The sequence below is a fragment of the Furipterus horrens genome, unplaced genomic scaffold (genome assembly GCF_987537825.1).
Source record: "Furipterus horrens unplaced genomic scaffold, mFurHor1.1.pri manual_scaffold_3, whole genome shotgun sequence".
NCBI lineage: Eukaryota > Metazoa > Chordata > Mammalia > Chiroptera > Furipteridae > Furipterus > Furipterus horrens.
This window is the reverse complement of record NW_028327173.1, coordinates 175787900-175801634: the sequence shown is the minus strand read 5'-3', so window position 1 is coordinate 175801634 and position 13735 is coordinate 175787900. Positions and strand designations below refer to the sequence as shown.

Below are 13735 nucleotides of genomic sequence, written 5' to 3'. Positions count from 1 at the left end.
ACAATTCCTGTGGTTTTCCTTCCTTGCAGTGTGTGGGAAGACACTTTGAGACCATGCAGTTACCCTTCTCCTCAATCAGAATTGCCCCCTGGATTTAGTCTTTCTTCACTGTGACGGCACCTACATTAACACATTGCTATCATTCAAAGTCCAGAGTGTACATTAGGGTTCACTCTTGATGTTGTAGATGCTATAATATTTTTGAAATAAGCTATTTTGCGAAAAGAGACTTTTAGAAGGCCAAAATATCATTTTGTTGCCTTACTATGAATAACCTCCTGTATCATAAGATAAAGTGTTCTCTGGCTTTTATTTTATAATCTATTTCCCAAAGACATTAAACAGAAAGACTTCATTCTTATGCTAGTTAATTCTGGGGGGGGGGGGGGCACAGGTGTGCTGGGCAGGTGATCGATTATGCTGGAAGTGAGGGGAGAAAGGCACTGAGTGGAGAAAAGTCCCAGCGACCTCTGTAGGGCATCTGTTCTGCTCTCTGAGTTGTAGGTTACTCGTCGGAACTAAAATGGTTCCTGCTGGCTGCTGTGGGATCCATCCACCAGCTTTTCATTTGAAGTACTTAACTGAGCACCTGCTCCATGCCAAGTGGACTCTGCTGTGTGGGATTCCAAGCAGAGAACTGGGGTCCAGGTGGCTTCTAATGGGGGGCTCTACCTGAAGGAACTGTCATTTCTCCCCTTGTGTCACTCCAGCCTGTCTCCTGGAAAAACCCTTAAAGAGGGGATCTGGGGACGATAGCAGTCTCATGCCAAAAAGAATCCCAAGAGTAGATGAGGCAGCATCAAAGAGGAACAGAAAAACAGGCTGAGCCTCAAAGCTAGCAGAAGGAAGGAAGCAGTGATGGTGGAGAGCTGACCTGGGCCTGCGAGGGAGCCTGGGGAGGTCAGAAGCCTTAATCCCCTGGGGAGCAAAGCTGAACAGAACAGATTCAGAGCCTTGCATTTGGGAAAGGAGGGAAACCAGCTGAGATACTTAAATTGTGGACATTTTTAATAGGCAGACACCATGAGGAGAGAGAGGGACAGCTCTCTGGCAAGCAGAGGTGGGGGGACTGGCTAGTGAGGTGGTGATACAGTGAGGACTTGAGCTGGGGGAGGCATTGAGGATGGAAAGGGGGCTTGTTTGGTGATACCAGGCAGGAGCGTGAGGGAGGAATCCCAGCTGCTTATGTTTTGAGACTGGTAGATTAGCTCAGATACTTGAGGAGACGAGGCTGAGAGGTTAGCAGCGCCCAGAGAGCTGTGGCAGGTGGGAAGGTGTTTGGGAGTGGAGCTAAGAGGAATCTGAAAACAAAAAAAAGCCATGGAGTAGACCTGTTTGCCAAGGAAAAGAAAAGAGGAAGAGAGAAAAGAAACCAACTGTACGGAGAACCTAAGAAAACAGAAAAGGGACACTCAGAGCTAAGATACAGGTGGCAGCGGTTATCAGTTTATTCAAGAAAGTATCCAGGGAAGGAAGGAAGGTTGTGGGGAGCACTCCCTTCCAATTCTTGTCCTCTTTGCCCCTTGCAAAAACGGGCTTCTGGGCTGGGTGGAGGCCTAGTTTGAAGGGCTTTTTGGAATATAAAGTTTCGCTAGAGACCAGCGGGAAACCCTGTGGCGCAACTTCCAGTTTAATTAATACTTGCAAAGCCTAAAATCCAGTGCCTGCAACAGAAACATTGGCAATTACTGCTGCTGTGTTCCAGCTGGGAAGCAGGGTGGTTGTCTTGGGCAAATGAAGGCTACCTGAGCCTGGAAAACATGAGTCAGCAGGCGCAGGTCTGGTGAGGGGCATAGGAGGCCAGCGCTAGGCTTTTATCATTGTAAAGACTAAGAAGTTTGGACTCAAAGGGCAGGCTGTACAGTTCTAGGATATTTCTCATTTCTCTGTCTACTTTGCTCTCCTCTGTCACTTACCCCAAAGTAATTACTGGGGAAACTTTTAAATGAACCAAGGCATCAGGCCTTATCTTGGGGCCAACGGTGGCGAGACAGGGGCTGCTGGAGGGACTGGGTCCCACCCTGTAGCTTGTTGCAGGGAACTCCCCTGGAGGACCCGTGGGTGGGGTGACTGCCTGCCTGAAGGAGATGCAGCCTGCCTCCCTTGAGGTAGGAGCTGGTGGGCACTTGAAAAGGGACAAGGGAGAAGCAGAAGGCCTGTCACAGGGAGTGAGAGGCCTGAGAAAGAAAGGTTATTAGATTTGGAGACGGGAACACTATTAGGAACCTTTGGGGAATAAAAAATTATCTCCTGAAAGATGATATAGAAATATACACTATTCCAGATGACTGTATTCTAAATAATCATATCTCATTCTATGCTAGAAACATGTCCCTAGAAAATTATGTGATTGATATCTTGAAATGTGTTTGGCAGCCTACTGTTGACTCTAATCCCAGGAAGCTTTGCTAATGTGCATACAACTGTATCATCTAGCTCTTCTGAGTCTTGAGTTTAATAATTGGGGGCTTCCATAAGGCAGAGAACATCTCACAGTTTTCTTTGTACACCATTTGATACTTGCACCACTGACTAATATACCCGAGTATATAGGTCAGGTGACTTTTTGTCAGAATTCTGTCATTGGAATGCATAGATACTGCAGTTGTTTAAAACAGAAAATTGTACTTTGGACCAGAATAAATAGTCTCAGTGGATGGATTTTCCTATCCAGAGTCTTCACAAATTAGGTAGAATTAAGAAGTGTGGTATGGTGAATTACTTGTTACTTGGATGGGAGTTGTTATTTAGATGAAGAAAAACAGTGACCAAATACAGTGCAGACTTAGGAAGCAGGTGCAGCGACAGCTCTGGGTCTCCCACGTGCCATCAGGTCTTCTGTCACCTATTGTCACATGTTGTCTTAAAGAGGCCCTTCACTGTCTGCACACAGGTCGGGACCCTTTGAGGTGCGAGCAGACCTCGAGGAGTCCATGGAGTTTTTGGATCCCGGAGTTGCTGGAGAATCAGATGAGAGTGGAGAGGAGCGCGTAAGTGACGAGGAAACCGACCTGGGCACAGACTGGGAGAACTTGCCAAGCCCCCGGTTTTGTGATATCCCTTCCCAATCCGTGGAAGTCTCGCAGAGCCAGAGCTCCCAGGCGTCCCCACCCATTGCAAGCAGCAGTGCTGGTGGGATGATCTCCTCTGCCGCGGCCTCAGTGACCTCCTGGTTTAAAGCTTACACTGGACACCGCTAATGAGCATGGATCAAAACATGCCGGATTTGCATCAAGAACGTAAACTAGCAAACACTATGTATTTAGGTAAGATCATGCCTGAACACAAAGAGGTTTTAAACTTTTTTTTTTTAAGGGAGGGAGACAAGCGTTTCTATTTGTCAAATGGCCCGTGGTGGTGACCAACGTCCTTATGATAGCTAACAGAGCAGAGGGTCAACGGTCCTTCTTCCCAGACTCGTGTTGGTAGAGGAAGGACCACAGCAGGAGGTCAGTTCTGTGGAGGCAGAAATACGTGTGGGTTCCCTCTGATCATAGGCCAGAGGACCCACAGACACAGGCTGACACGTGTTCGGTCCCCGCAATGCGGAGACTGACTGTTCGTGAACACTTTATTTTAGAGGCTGAATCACAAGGAAGGGACTCTTCAGGAATAGGACTTGAAAGATTTAAAAAACTGTTTAATATGAGTTTGTTTTTATGTGATCATTTTTATAGAGAATCAGCAAGCAATTTGAAATACTTGATTTCTTTATAATTTGGTCATGTTTGGTTTTTAGGTCAAGAATTTGGTTTTGTTTGGAAAGGTAGTGTTTTGCGGGGGGATGAGTAGTTTAGAAATTATTTCACTTGTGCTGCTCTGTCGTAGCTCGTCAGACATTCCTGTTTTTCTTTCTCCCCACACACCAAAGAAACTAAGGTCTTTTCTTTAGGACCCACATTCATGAACAGAAGAAATTCTAGTTGCAATAATGTCCTAGAGATTTTAAACCTATTTTCTTATATTCTGAGGGAAATTAAGTTCATTCTTAACTAGATTATTGAATTCCTCCCGTCTACACTATGTGCATTTTGAAATTGAACTTATTTTCTGTGAGTGAAAGATTAACTCATTAAGGTCATTCGCTGATATAAGCTAAATGCCTGCCTGGGCACAGGTTAAACGCCACTGAATTAAGTGACCTTTGGTATTTCTTCTGGTGTCCGATTTCTTGCTAAGGGATTTTGTAGGTGGCAGGTTCTTCCAAGGAAAACCATCCTGCTTGCTTGTTTCCTAGAGGTCCTTGTTGTTCTTACCACCTTCCCTCAGAAATGCAGAGCAAATCGTATCACTGGTTCTCCTCTTCTCTTTCCTGGGGAAAGCTCTATGGGAGAAATTTTTCCTCACCAAGAGATCATTTCCAGCTAATGTGTCCTGTCATTCTCTTAGTGACAATCTTATAAGAAAACCGTAGAGAGGCATTATGTACAATATGTAAGTAGTTTATTTTTAATAACTGCAAAAAAAAGTCCTATGTAACAACTACAAAAAGAAATCCTGTGAGAAATTCCTAACAGGCATTATTACCATATCTTGTTAGTGTGACTAGCATGAAGTACCTCAGATAAATCACTTGGAGGTTTGCCCTGCCCCAGCTTCTTTTCTTGTCGTAATTATTATAGGTGATACTTTGCCTCCAAATCCGAGGTGCTATATCGCTTTGCTGTTGGTATAGTGTTTGGTAGAGTTTTGGGTAGAGTTGCAGCAGGGTATTTATTCCTATCCAGGAGTCCCAAGTTCCCTGGCTTTATGACTTTTCCACTTTGGGAGGAAACAGGCTCTCCTCTGCTTGAACTGCTCAGCTTCATGATTGCTGGGCTTGCTTTGTACCATCCAGGCCTGTAATTCATAGAGTGGTTGACTTGAACAAATTACCAAATGAACTTAAAATTTCATGAGATAAAGAATTATCCAGGTACTTCCAACCCTTAAAAAGAAGAGCTTAGTCTCCAGAATTGAACAACTGGAACTTGGGGCCTGAGGGAAGAGACTGACGTCAGCTGAAAGGCACACTAGTCATGGTTTCTCTCACGTAAGCCTCTGATGGAACCATGAATGAGAGATGAAGCTAAAGAACAGAATCCAGAGATCACAAACTCCTATCCAGAGTAATTCAAAACTTACAAGGATATGGGAAACTGGGGGATTGATAGGGTATGTTTTGCTGTTGTTATCACACAGAGGCACTTTACTTAGGGTTAAATGATCAGACCCTTTAGTGGTCATGAATACCAACATACTGGCTGACTCTGCTGCGGTATTTTGGTTTTCATTATTTTGCACTGGATCCACCCTGTAAATATTCTTAAGTATACATTTCAACCACTGTTTTTTCTACTCTCTTTGCTGCTCATTAAAATCTTTTCATGTAGGTGCCAGAACCATATGTAAACAGCTTTTTTAAAAAATTGAAGCAGGTTTTTATTTTTAAACAAAAAGCCATAGAACTTGGTCTTTTTTTTCAATATTAAAATGATTTATTGAAACAAGGTAATACTAATGAAAACCCAGAGGCACCAAATAGGCTGCTTAAAACAGTCTGTTAAAAGACTTTTTTGTAATGGAGTGTGACTGAGAAAAGTTTTGCACATTTGTAAGTTAAGATGAAAACCACATCAGCAGTGGGTGTAGTGGACTGGATTCATGTACAGCTTTGTGTGTGGACAATTTGGGAACGAGCATTTGGTGGCATGCTGTTAAAGAACTACAGTATCTGAGAATCTCCTCGTGGTTTTATGTTGCAGAAATTTCCTGTTGCTCTGCAACTTCCAAACCAGTTTGAGTCATACAAATGTTTTCTAAACTTTTATTCTGTTATTACAATAAATCTTTTAACAGTACTTTGCTAATATGTATGTCTTTTTCAAACTGATTATTCTTAATACTGGTAACATTAAGGGCAGCAAGAATGAGATCTAACCCTGGAGTATTTTATATAAATTATAGGATAATTTTTTTTGCCAGGTAAAAAAATATGCCCACTAATACTTTTACAAATTTCTGATCATGGTCATATTCATGATAACGGCACTCCTGTAGTATTCTGAGAAACTGGTTGGTTACCAGTTACATGCTTTCTCAAAAGATGGATTTTTCATTGGCAGCCATCACATGATTCCTGTGCCCTAGCGACTTGGTGTCTTGTAACAGCCCCCTGTGGGGAGAGGGAGGAGTCTCTAGGATGCCCATATGAACCTGCCCAGACTCTCATCAGGATGAAAGAGAAAGAAAAATGTTAGATGTTAAAGGGAATCTGTCAAGCTAGAGAACCAAGTAGTTTTGGAGAATCCCGCCCCCCCCCCCCCTTTTTTTTTTCTTTTCTCTGTACTGGTCTCTCCCAGATTGATAATCCTGCAGGCTCAGGGATAATGGCACTGACTGCAGTGGAGCAGTCCATGGCCGTCCTGCTCCTTACCCGCAGCAGGAGGAAAGCAGGCACAGAGGTGGAAGGGTCCCAGATAGGGCGCGCACTTCGGTAGTGTCCTTCAGTCACTCTAGGTGAGTTAAAAACATGTTCCCATCTAATGTGCCTACGGAAACTCTCAGCCCCCAGTGTTACATCATGGTTGATATAGGAATCAGGTTGAAGCAGATGGGAAGAACTAAGGACAACTTTGTCCTTTGTGGACAAAGAGGTCATCTGAAAATTGCTTCAACAAAATGTACCAGGAAATTTGAAACTGGATTTTTGCGCAAGTCATCTGAACTTCAGCTATGGACTGCTCAGTGAGAGAAAGCCGCCACCAGCACCCGTCCCAAGGATCTGGTGAGAAAATACCCTGGGGCAAAGGAGTTCACAATCTGCCTAGAGATACACAGATGAAGTGAGCGTCAAAAAACAGAAACCACCAGTTTCTTTTATCTAGAGACAATCTTTTCTGGAAGAAAAGGAATAGTAAAATAGCAAGAGCCACATCAGTGACTTTTTTTGCTCATTTTGTAGGAAGGTGTGAGAGAGAGTCTGTGGTGGGGGAAACTGATGGAGATTTTGAATGATACCCTTTGAAAAGTAAGAAACAGGCAGGAGATACTTGACAACACTAGGTGAGTGTTGAAAAATGGGCCATAGCCAGTTGAATGCAAGAAGGTCAAAGTCATTAAGAGTCCTGTGGCTGAGGCATTAACTCCTCCAGAGCCACATCAGATTGTTCATTGCCTCCCCCTCCGGGTGTGGCTTTTTAGCATTTGCTGTATAACTTCAGGAGATACCTGGATTTTGAAGAAAGGGCTTTCCTACTGTTCTCAGCAGCTTATTTCTCTAAATTAAAAAACATTATCTGGAAAACGTTTGTAGAGCATAAGCAAATACATGCCTCATGATTTGGGTAAGAAAGTGCCAAATGATTTGAGAGTAGTAGGTGGAAGAGACACATCTCCCTTTCCAAAGTTGATTAAAGAATCATAGAAGTAGAGCATATCTTCTGTGTCAGCAGTTTAATAGTTGCCTTCGTAGTACGAGGGACTGTGTCTAGCACCCACCCTCAGGGGGAAATACCGGGTACTGGTACTGGCTTCAGTTGTGAGTTTTGCTACCCCCTTGAGGGCCTTTGAGAAAAGCACTGCTAAGAGCTGAAGAACTACAGAGATCTCTGTGAACACCAGGCCCAAGACCCTTTAGCTCCAATTTCTCCACAGCCTTGCTACTCATGGAATGACCCTTGAACCTACATCACCTGGGAGTTTGTCAGAAATGCAGGATCTTGAGAGTGACCGCAGCATAATGGCAGAGTGAAAAGACCTGTTTGTATCTCCCTTTAAAGTTACAAATCAGACAATCAACTGCAATTCAAGAAAGGATCCTCTGCTCAACACACAAACGTGTCTCTGATCCACCTATCAGTACATCTGAAAGTGGGCATATTGGAATGGGCACAGGAGGCCATATGGGGGAAGGACAGAGACAGTTTGGCACCCACCACACCCCCAACTGACATGATAGTTGTGGAGAACTCTGGCTGCAGTCCTCACACAGCAGCCTCTAGGGTAGGTGATGCAGAAGCAACATTCCTGTTTGAGGTAGCCAGTGCCCATTGTGGCTAAATCCATTGACAAGAGCGGAGACGGAACAGTGGTGTGACAGCTGAGGACTAGCAGCCACCATTACTAGTGAGCAGACAAAGCCACCAGAACCCACAAACCACCTCCCCTCACCCATCTGTTGCAACAAAACCCACCAGAGGCAGCAGAGATGCCTCACGTAGCACAGCGCTGCTGGCAGCTACTGGTAACGAGGAGGCAGTGCTGGGGAACTCCCAGCCTGAAGCCCCACTACCTGCCACATCCCACCATGGGGGGTGGTGCCATGAGCTAGGCAACCCAGAAACAGAATGCTCACCTTGGGGAATACAGTGCATTTTCCACAACCAAGGTGACAGTGCCCCACTGAGATCCCAGGGGTGCCAGTAGTTCAGGGAGGAGAAAACAATTCGCACTTTTACACCATCTACTGGAAAATGAAAGACATCTGCTTATTAACCTGCTCAGTTGTTAACAGCAAAACAGTACTTAAAAAGGAAAAGAGTTCACTGCCTCAAATGTGCTGGCAGAGAAAGAATCCATCAAGTACCATGAATAACCAAGGTTAACAAGGTAGCACATAAGGAAAATAAAAAGTCAGGGAGCATTTGTGATCTAGGCCCCTGATGTGTCATTAGTTTGGCTCAAATATACTTTTTATAAAAATTCTGTACAGACTAGGATGTTTCTTACATTGACGGCTGAAACCAGTCTAGCCAACCTGAGTCTGCATAATTAATAACTGAGTGTTTCTGATGTGACCTCGAGCACTCAATGAAACTGAATTTAACACTACCACAGAACTAACTTGAAGATTTGGTCCTCATAGGCCCATTTCTTAAGTGAGTGGTGCCTGTTAGAACTGTTACCCAGGCAGAAGGAAAACCAAACACCACAAGGAATTAATGACTTCAACCAATCAAACACTGGCAAACTGGAATTCCTTTGTACTTTCTCTTGTTCTCCCCATACCTTACCTTAATTGGCTAAGTTCCAGAAACATTCAATTAGAACCTCCCAAATTAGGATTTATGAATATGGATAATGTTTTATTAACCTCACTTCTTAAAACTTGTCTCAAGCCTTAGTTCAAGAAGACAAATTTGAGTTTTTTCTGTTGTTTCCCTCGTCTGTCAGCCTTGCAATAAATTCTTTTCTCTACAAAGAGAGAAAGGAAGAAAAGAAAGGAAATGAAAATTCTCCAGAAACCAAACTCAAAGATACAGAAGGCTGTGACTTAAATGACAAGAGAATTAAAGATTGCAGTTATGAGATACAAGAAAATTCAGAAAGGCAGTTCAATGAGCTCAGGAATAAAACCAATGAACAAAAGAAGTACTTTACCAAAGAGATCAAAACTATAAAAACCAAACAGCCCCCATCAGTGTGGCTCAGTTGGTTGGACATTGTCCCACAAAGCAAAAGGGTGCTTGTTCAGCCCTGACCAGTGTGGCTCAGTTGGTAGGGCATAGTCGTGCAAAGCGAAAGGTCACCAGTCCCCAGTCGGGGGGTGTACGAGAAACAACCGATTGATGTTTCTCTATGTCTCTTCCCTCCACCCTCAACCTTCTCTCTCTACAAAGCAATGAAACTTGTCCTTGGGTGAGGATAAAAAAAGAAAACCAAATTCTGGAGCAGAAGAACTCAATAAATAAGATGAAGAATGCATTAGAGGGCACTGGAAATAGAGTAGACCAGATGGAAGAGAGAATTAGCAAGCTCAAAGATAGAAGCCTAGAAATGACTCAAGTGGAAGAATAGAAAGAACTAAAGTTCTTTTAAAAGAACTTTTAGAGAGGGGGGAGAAGATGGCGGCAGAGTAGGTAGCAGTGTTGTCTGCTTGCTCCCATCATGGAAGGACTTGGGAGTACAAACACGGAAAGGAGCGAGTGCGGATTTCAGATAGCGCAAACAGGGATGGGAGTGTGGGAGTGGTGTGAAAGAGGGTAGAAAGCTCAGCCTGCACTCTCCAAGCTGAGTTGCTGGGCCTTCCAGCCCAGCGCCTCTGCCTCACTGCACCCGAAAGGGGCAGCCACAGACCGGCTCATTAGCTGGGATCTACTTAGAAACTCCCCCCTGCCATAGGCACCCGGACCAGCAAAGTCCCGGAGGGAGTCAACGAGATTTTTTTGAAACCACCAGAGGCGTGGGAAGACAGTGAACAGCCCGGACTATGAGAAACTATGAACTGAGTCTAGGTGGGGACTCCCTGGGCTTGCAACCCTGCACCCCAGGTGTGCACATCACGGCTCCACCAAACAAAAAAGCAGAACTGAGCTGCGGAGAGGGGCCCATACAGGAAAGCTGCAGCAGAAATGCAGACTCGGTAGGGACCCCAGGCAGGTAAGCAGTACGCACAGGCGCACAGTAAGGTGCTGCCAGCCAGGGACACAGGCCGGTGCTGCAGCTTGGAGGCAACACAGAGACTTTTTGGAGGAGGAGCGGAGACAGGACCCAAGGCTGGACAGGGACTAGGGGCCTGCGCACTGACTTGCCAGCAGAATAGCATTGCTAGTCAAGTCTGCGGAGTGCTGAAGGGTGCCGCAGGACCAGGGGGGAGGGGACTCAACTCCGTGCGGCTCACAGCAGGGAGCTACGGCAGGCAGGCGCATGAGTCAGAGAACAGCAGCCACAGAATCCAGCTGTATCTCCTCACAGCCAGCCTGCCAGAAAAGATTTGAAACCTATGGAATTCTGACCAAGGGTGGACCCAGAAAAAGGAGGACAGCGCCCAAATGTTGTACTGGAGAAAAAAGTCTTTAATCTGTTTCCTACCTTCTCTCCCTCCTATTCTTCTTTAATTTTGTTTGTTTGTCTGTTTTGTTTATCCTCCTTCTCGCACTAAATATATAGCATATAACTGTTATATAAACCTAATACTGTACACTTCCACCTTCTCACTTCGTTCTGCATTCTTTCCTCCCCTTTTCAACATACAATGTAAATACTACTTATTGTCTCGCACAGCCTTGACCCTACTTGCTGCTATTATTATTCTATCATCTTCCCTCTCAAAAATCATCTCTGTCAGTTAAAACAATTCTTATCAGTTTTTCACATAATAGTCTTAACCTCTACATCTATATTAATACTGGCTCATTTGCTACTGATAGTGTGATTGTGGGTGGGGGATATTTTGGAGGGTGTGGGTTTCTTGCCTGGGTTGTGTGTTTATGTTTTAACAGCATCTCCACAAAAGAACTCAAGACAAGATGGACAGACTGCCTCTCAATCAACTAGCAAGAGGGAAGGTTCCACCAAAGAGTAACTGAAATATAATCAGACAACTTAAACGACATAAAGGGAATCCCAAGAGCATCAAGCTCAGGAGATCAAAGAGACTGCACCACTGAATTCCCCAAGTCTCCTATACAGAATCTCATACCATGAAAGCGGGAAATCAAAGCAGACAAATCTAAGAAACAAAAACAAACAAGAAGCATACAACATGGGGAGACACAAAAACAACCTCCCAATGAAAGGAAAAGAGGAATCCCCAGAGAGAGAGAGAGAGAGAGAGATGGAACAGACATAGGCCAGCTATCAGACATGGAATGCAAAAGAATGTTTATAACGAAGCTCAGTGAACTTAACAAACTCAGAGAAAACTACAAAGAACTCCAGGGAAGCTACAAGGAACTTACGGAGAACTATACCGGCATAAAAAAGGACATAGAAACTATCAATAAGAACCAGGAAGAAATGAATACAATTTCTGAACTGAAGAACACAGTAGAAACGATCAAAAGCAGGCTAAACAAAGCAGAGGATCGGATCAGTGAGTTAGAGGACAATGTAGAAAAAAATTCCCAGACAATACAACCAAATGAAAAAATATTTAAAAAGAATGAAAAGGGTTTACGAGAACTGCAGGACAACATGAGATGAAAACAACATTAGAATCGTAGGGATACAAGAAGGAGAAGACGAGGAGCAAGGGACAGGAAACCTGATTGAAAAAATAATAACAGAAAATTTTCCTAACTTGATGAGAAAAAAAGTCATGCAAGTCCAGGGAGCACAGAGGGTCCCAATGAAGATGAACCCAAAAAGGACCCCTTCAAGGCACATCATAATTAAAATGGCAACATTTAAAGATAAAGAGAATCCTAAAAGCAGCAAGAGAAAAATAGCAAATAACATACAAGGGAGCTCTGATAAGGCTATCAACTGATTTCTCAACAGAAACACTACAGGCCAGAAGGGAATGGCAAAAAATATTCCAAGCAATGAAAAACAAAGCCTACAACCAAGATGACTATACCCAGCAAGGCTCTCTTTCAAAATGGAAGGTGAAATGAGTTTCCCAGACAAAGGAAGACTAAAAGAATACATCTCCACCAAACCAGCATTGTAACAGATGCTAAAGGGAATGCTTTAAGAAAAAGAAGAGAGAGGGAGAGGAACACAGGTACAAAGGGAAATGAATAAATACCTGTCAATAATAACCTTAAATGTAAATGGATTAAATGCTCCAGTCAAAGGACATAGGGTAGGAAAATGGATATGAAAACATGACCCACATGTATGCTGTCTACAAGAGGCACACCTCAAAACAAAAGATTTACACAGACTGAAAGTGAAGGAATGAAAAAAAGTATTCCAGACAAAAGGACATGAAAAAAAAGCTGGGGCATCAATACTTAAACAAAACAGATTTCACAGCAAAGGCCATAAAAAGAGACAAAGAAGGACATTTCCTAATACTTAAGGGAACAATCCATCAAGAAGATATAACCCTGGTAAACATATATACACCCAACATAGGAGCACCCAAATATATAAGGAAAATACTAGACGACTACAAGAAGGATATCAACAGCAGCACACTCATAGTAGGGGACTTTAACACCCCATTATCAACAGTAGACAGATCGTCAAAGCAAAGAAACACCAAGGATACTGAGGCATTGAACAACACACTAGACCAAATGAACTTAATTGATATAGAACTTTTCACCCCAAAGAAGCAAAATATACATTCTTTTCAAATATACATGGGACATTTTCAAAGACAGACCACATGTTAGAACACAAAACAAGCCTCAACAAATTCAAGAAAACTGAAATTATATCAAGCATCTTCTCAGACCACAATGCCTTGAAACTAGAAATCAACCTCAAGGAAAAAACTCAAAGACATTCAAACGCATGGAGAATGAATGATATTAAATAATGAATGGGTTAACAATGACATCAAGGAAGAAATCAAGAAGTTTCTTGAAACTAATGATAATGAACACACAACAACCCAAAACCTATGGGACAGCAAAAGCAGTCCTGAGAGGAAAGGTCATAGCAATACAGGCCTACCTGAAAAGAACAGAAGAATCTTAAATAAAAAATTAACCCTACAGCTACAAGAACTAGAATAACAATAACAAACAAAACCCAGGGTGAATAGAAGGAAAGAAATCATCAAGATCAGAGCAGAATTAAATGACATAGAGACTAAAGAAACAATTCAAAAGATCAACAAAAGTAGGAGCTGGTTCTTTGAAAAGATAAACAATATCAACAAGCCTGTTGCCAGGCTCATCAAGAAGAAAAGAGAGAAGACCCAAATAAACAAAATCAGAAATGAAAGAGGAGAAATCATGACCGATATCAAAGAAATACAAAGGATTGTAAGATATGTACGAACCATGTGTATGGACTTGGGGGGGGATTGCTGGGAGAGGGAGATGCTGGAGGGGAATAAAGGGGAGAAAATTGGAAC

At 43.2% G+C, this 13735-nt stretch overlaps 2 protein-coding genes across 2 annotated transcripts in view; one reads left to right on the top strand and one right to left on the bottom strand.

The window, feature by feature from the left end:
* Nucleotides 1-5834, top strand: part of ATG14 (autophagy related 14) — a 31944-nt gene extending 26110 nt beyond the window's left edge. Inside the window, exon 10 of the mRNA XM_090270914.1 lies at nt 2894-5834. Within this exon, the coding sequence (XP_090127040.1) occupies nt 2894-3200 (307 nt within the window). The 3' untranslated portion in view covers nt 3201-5834. The remainder of the gene's footprint in view (nt 1-2893) is intronic.
* FBXO34 (F-box protein 34) overlaps nt 1-13735 on the bottom strand; it is a 112869-nt gene that overhangs the window by 5919 nt on the left and 93215 nt on the right. The window lies entirely within an intron of this gene.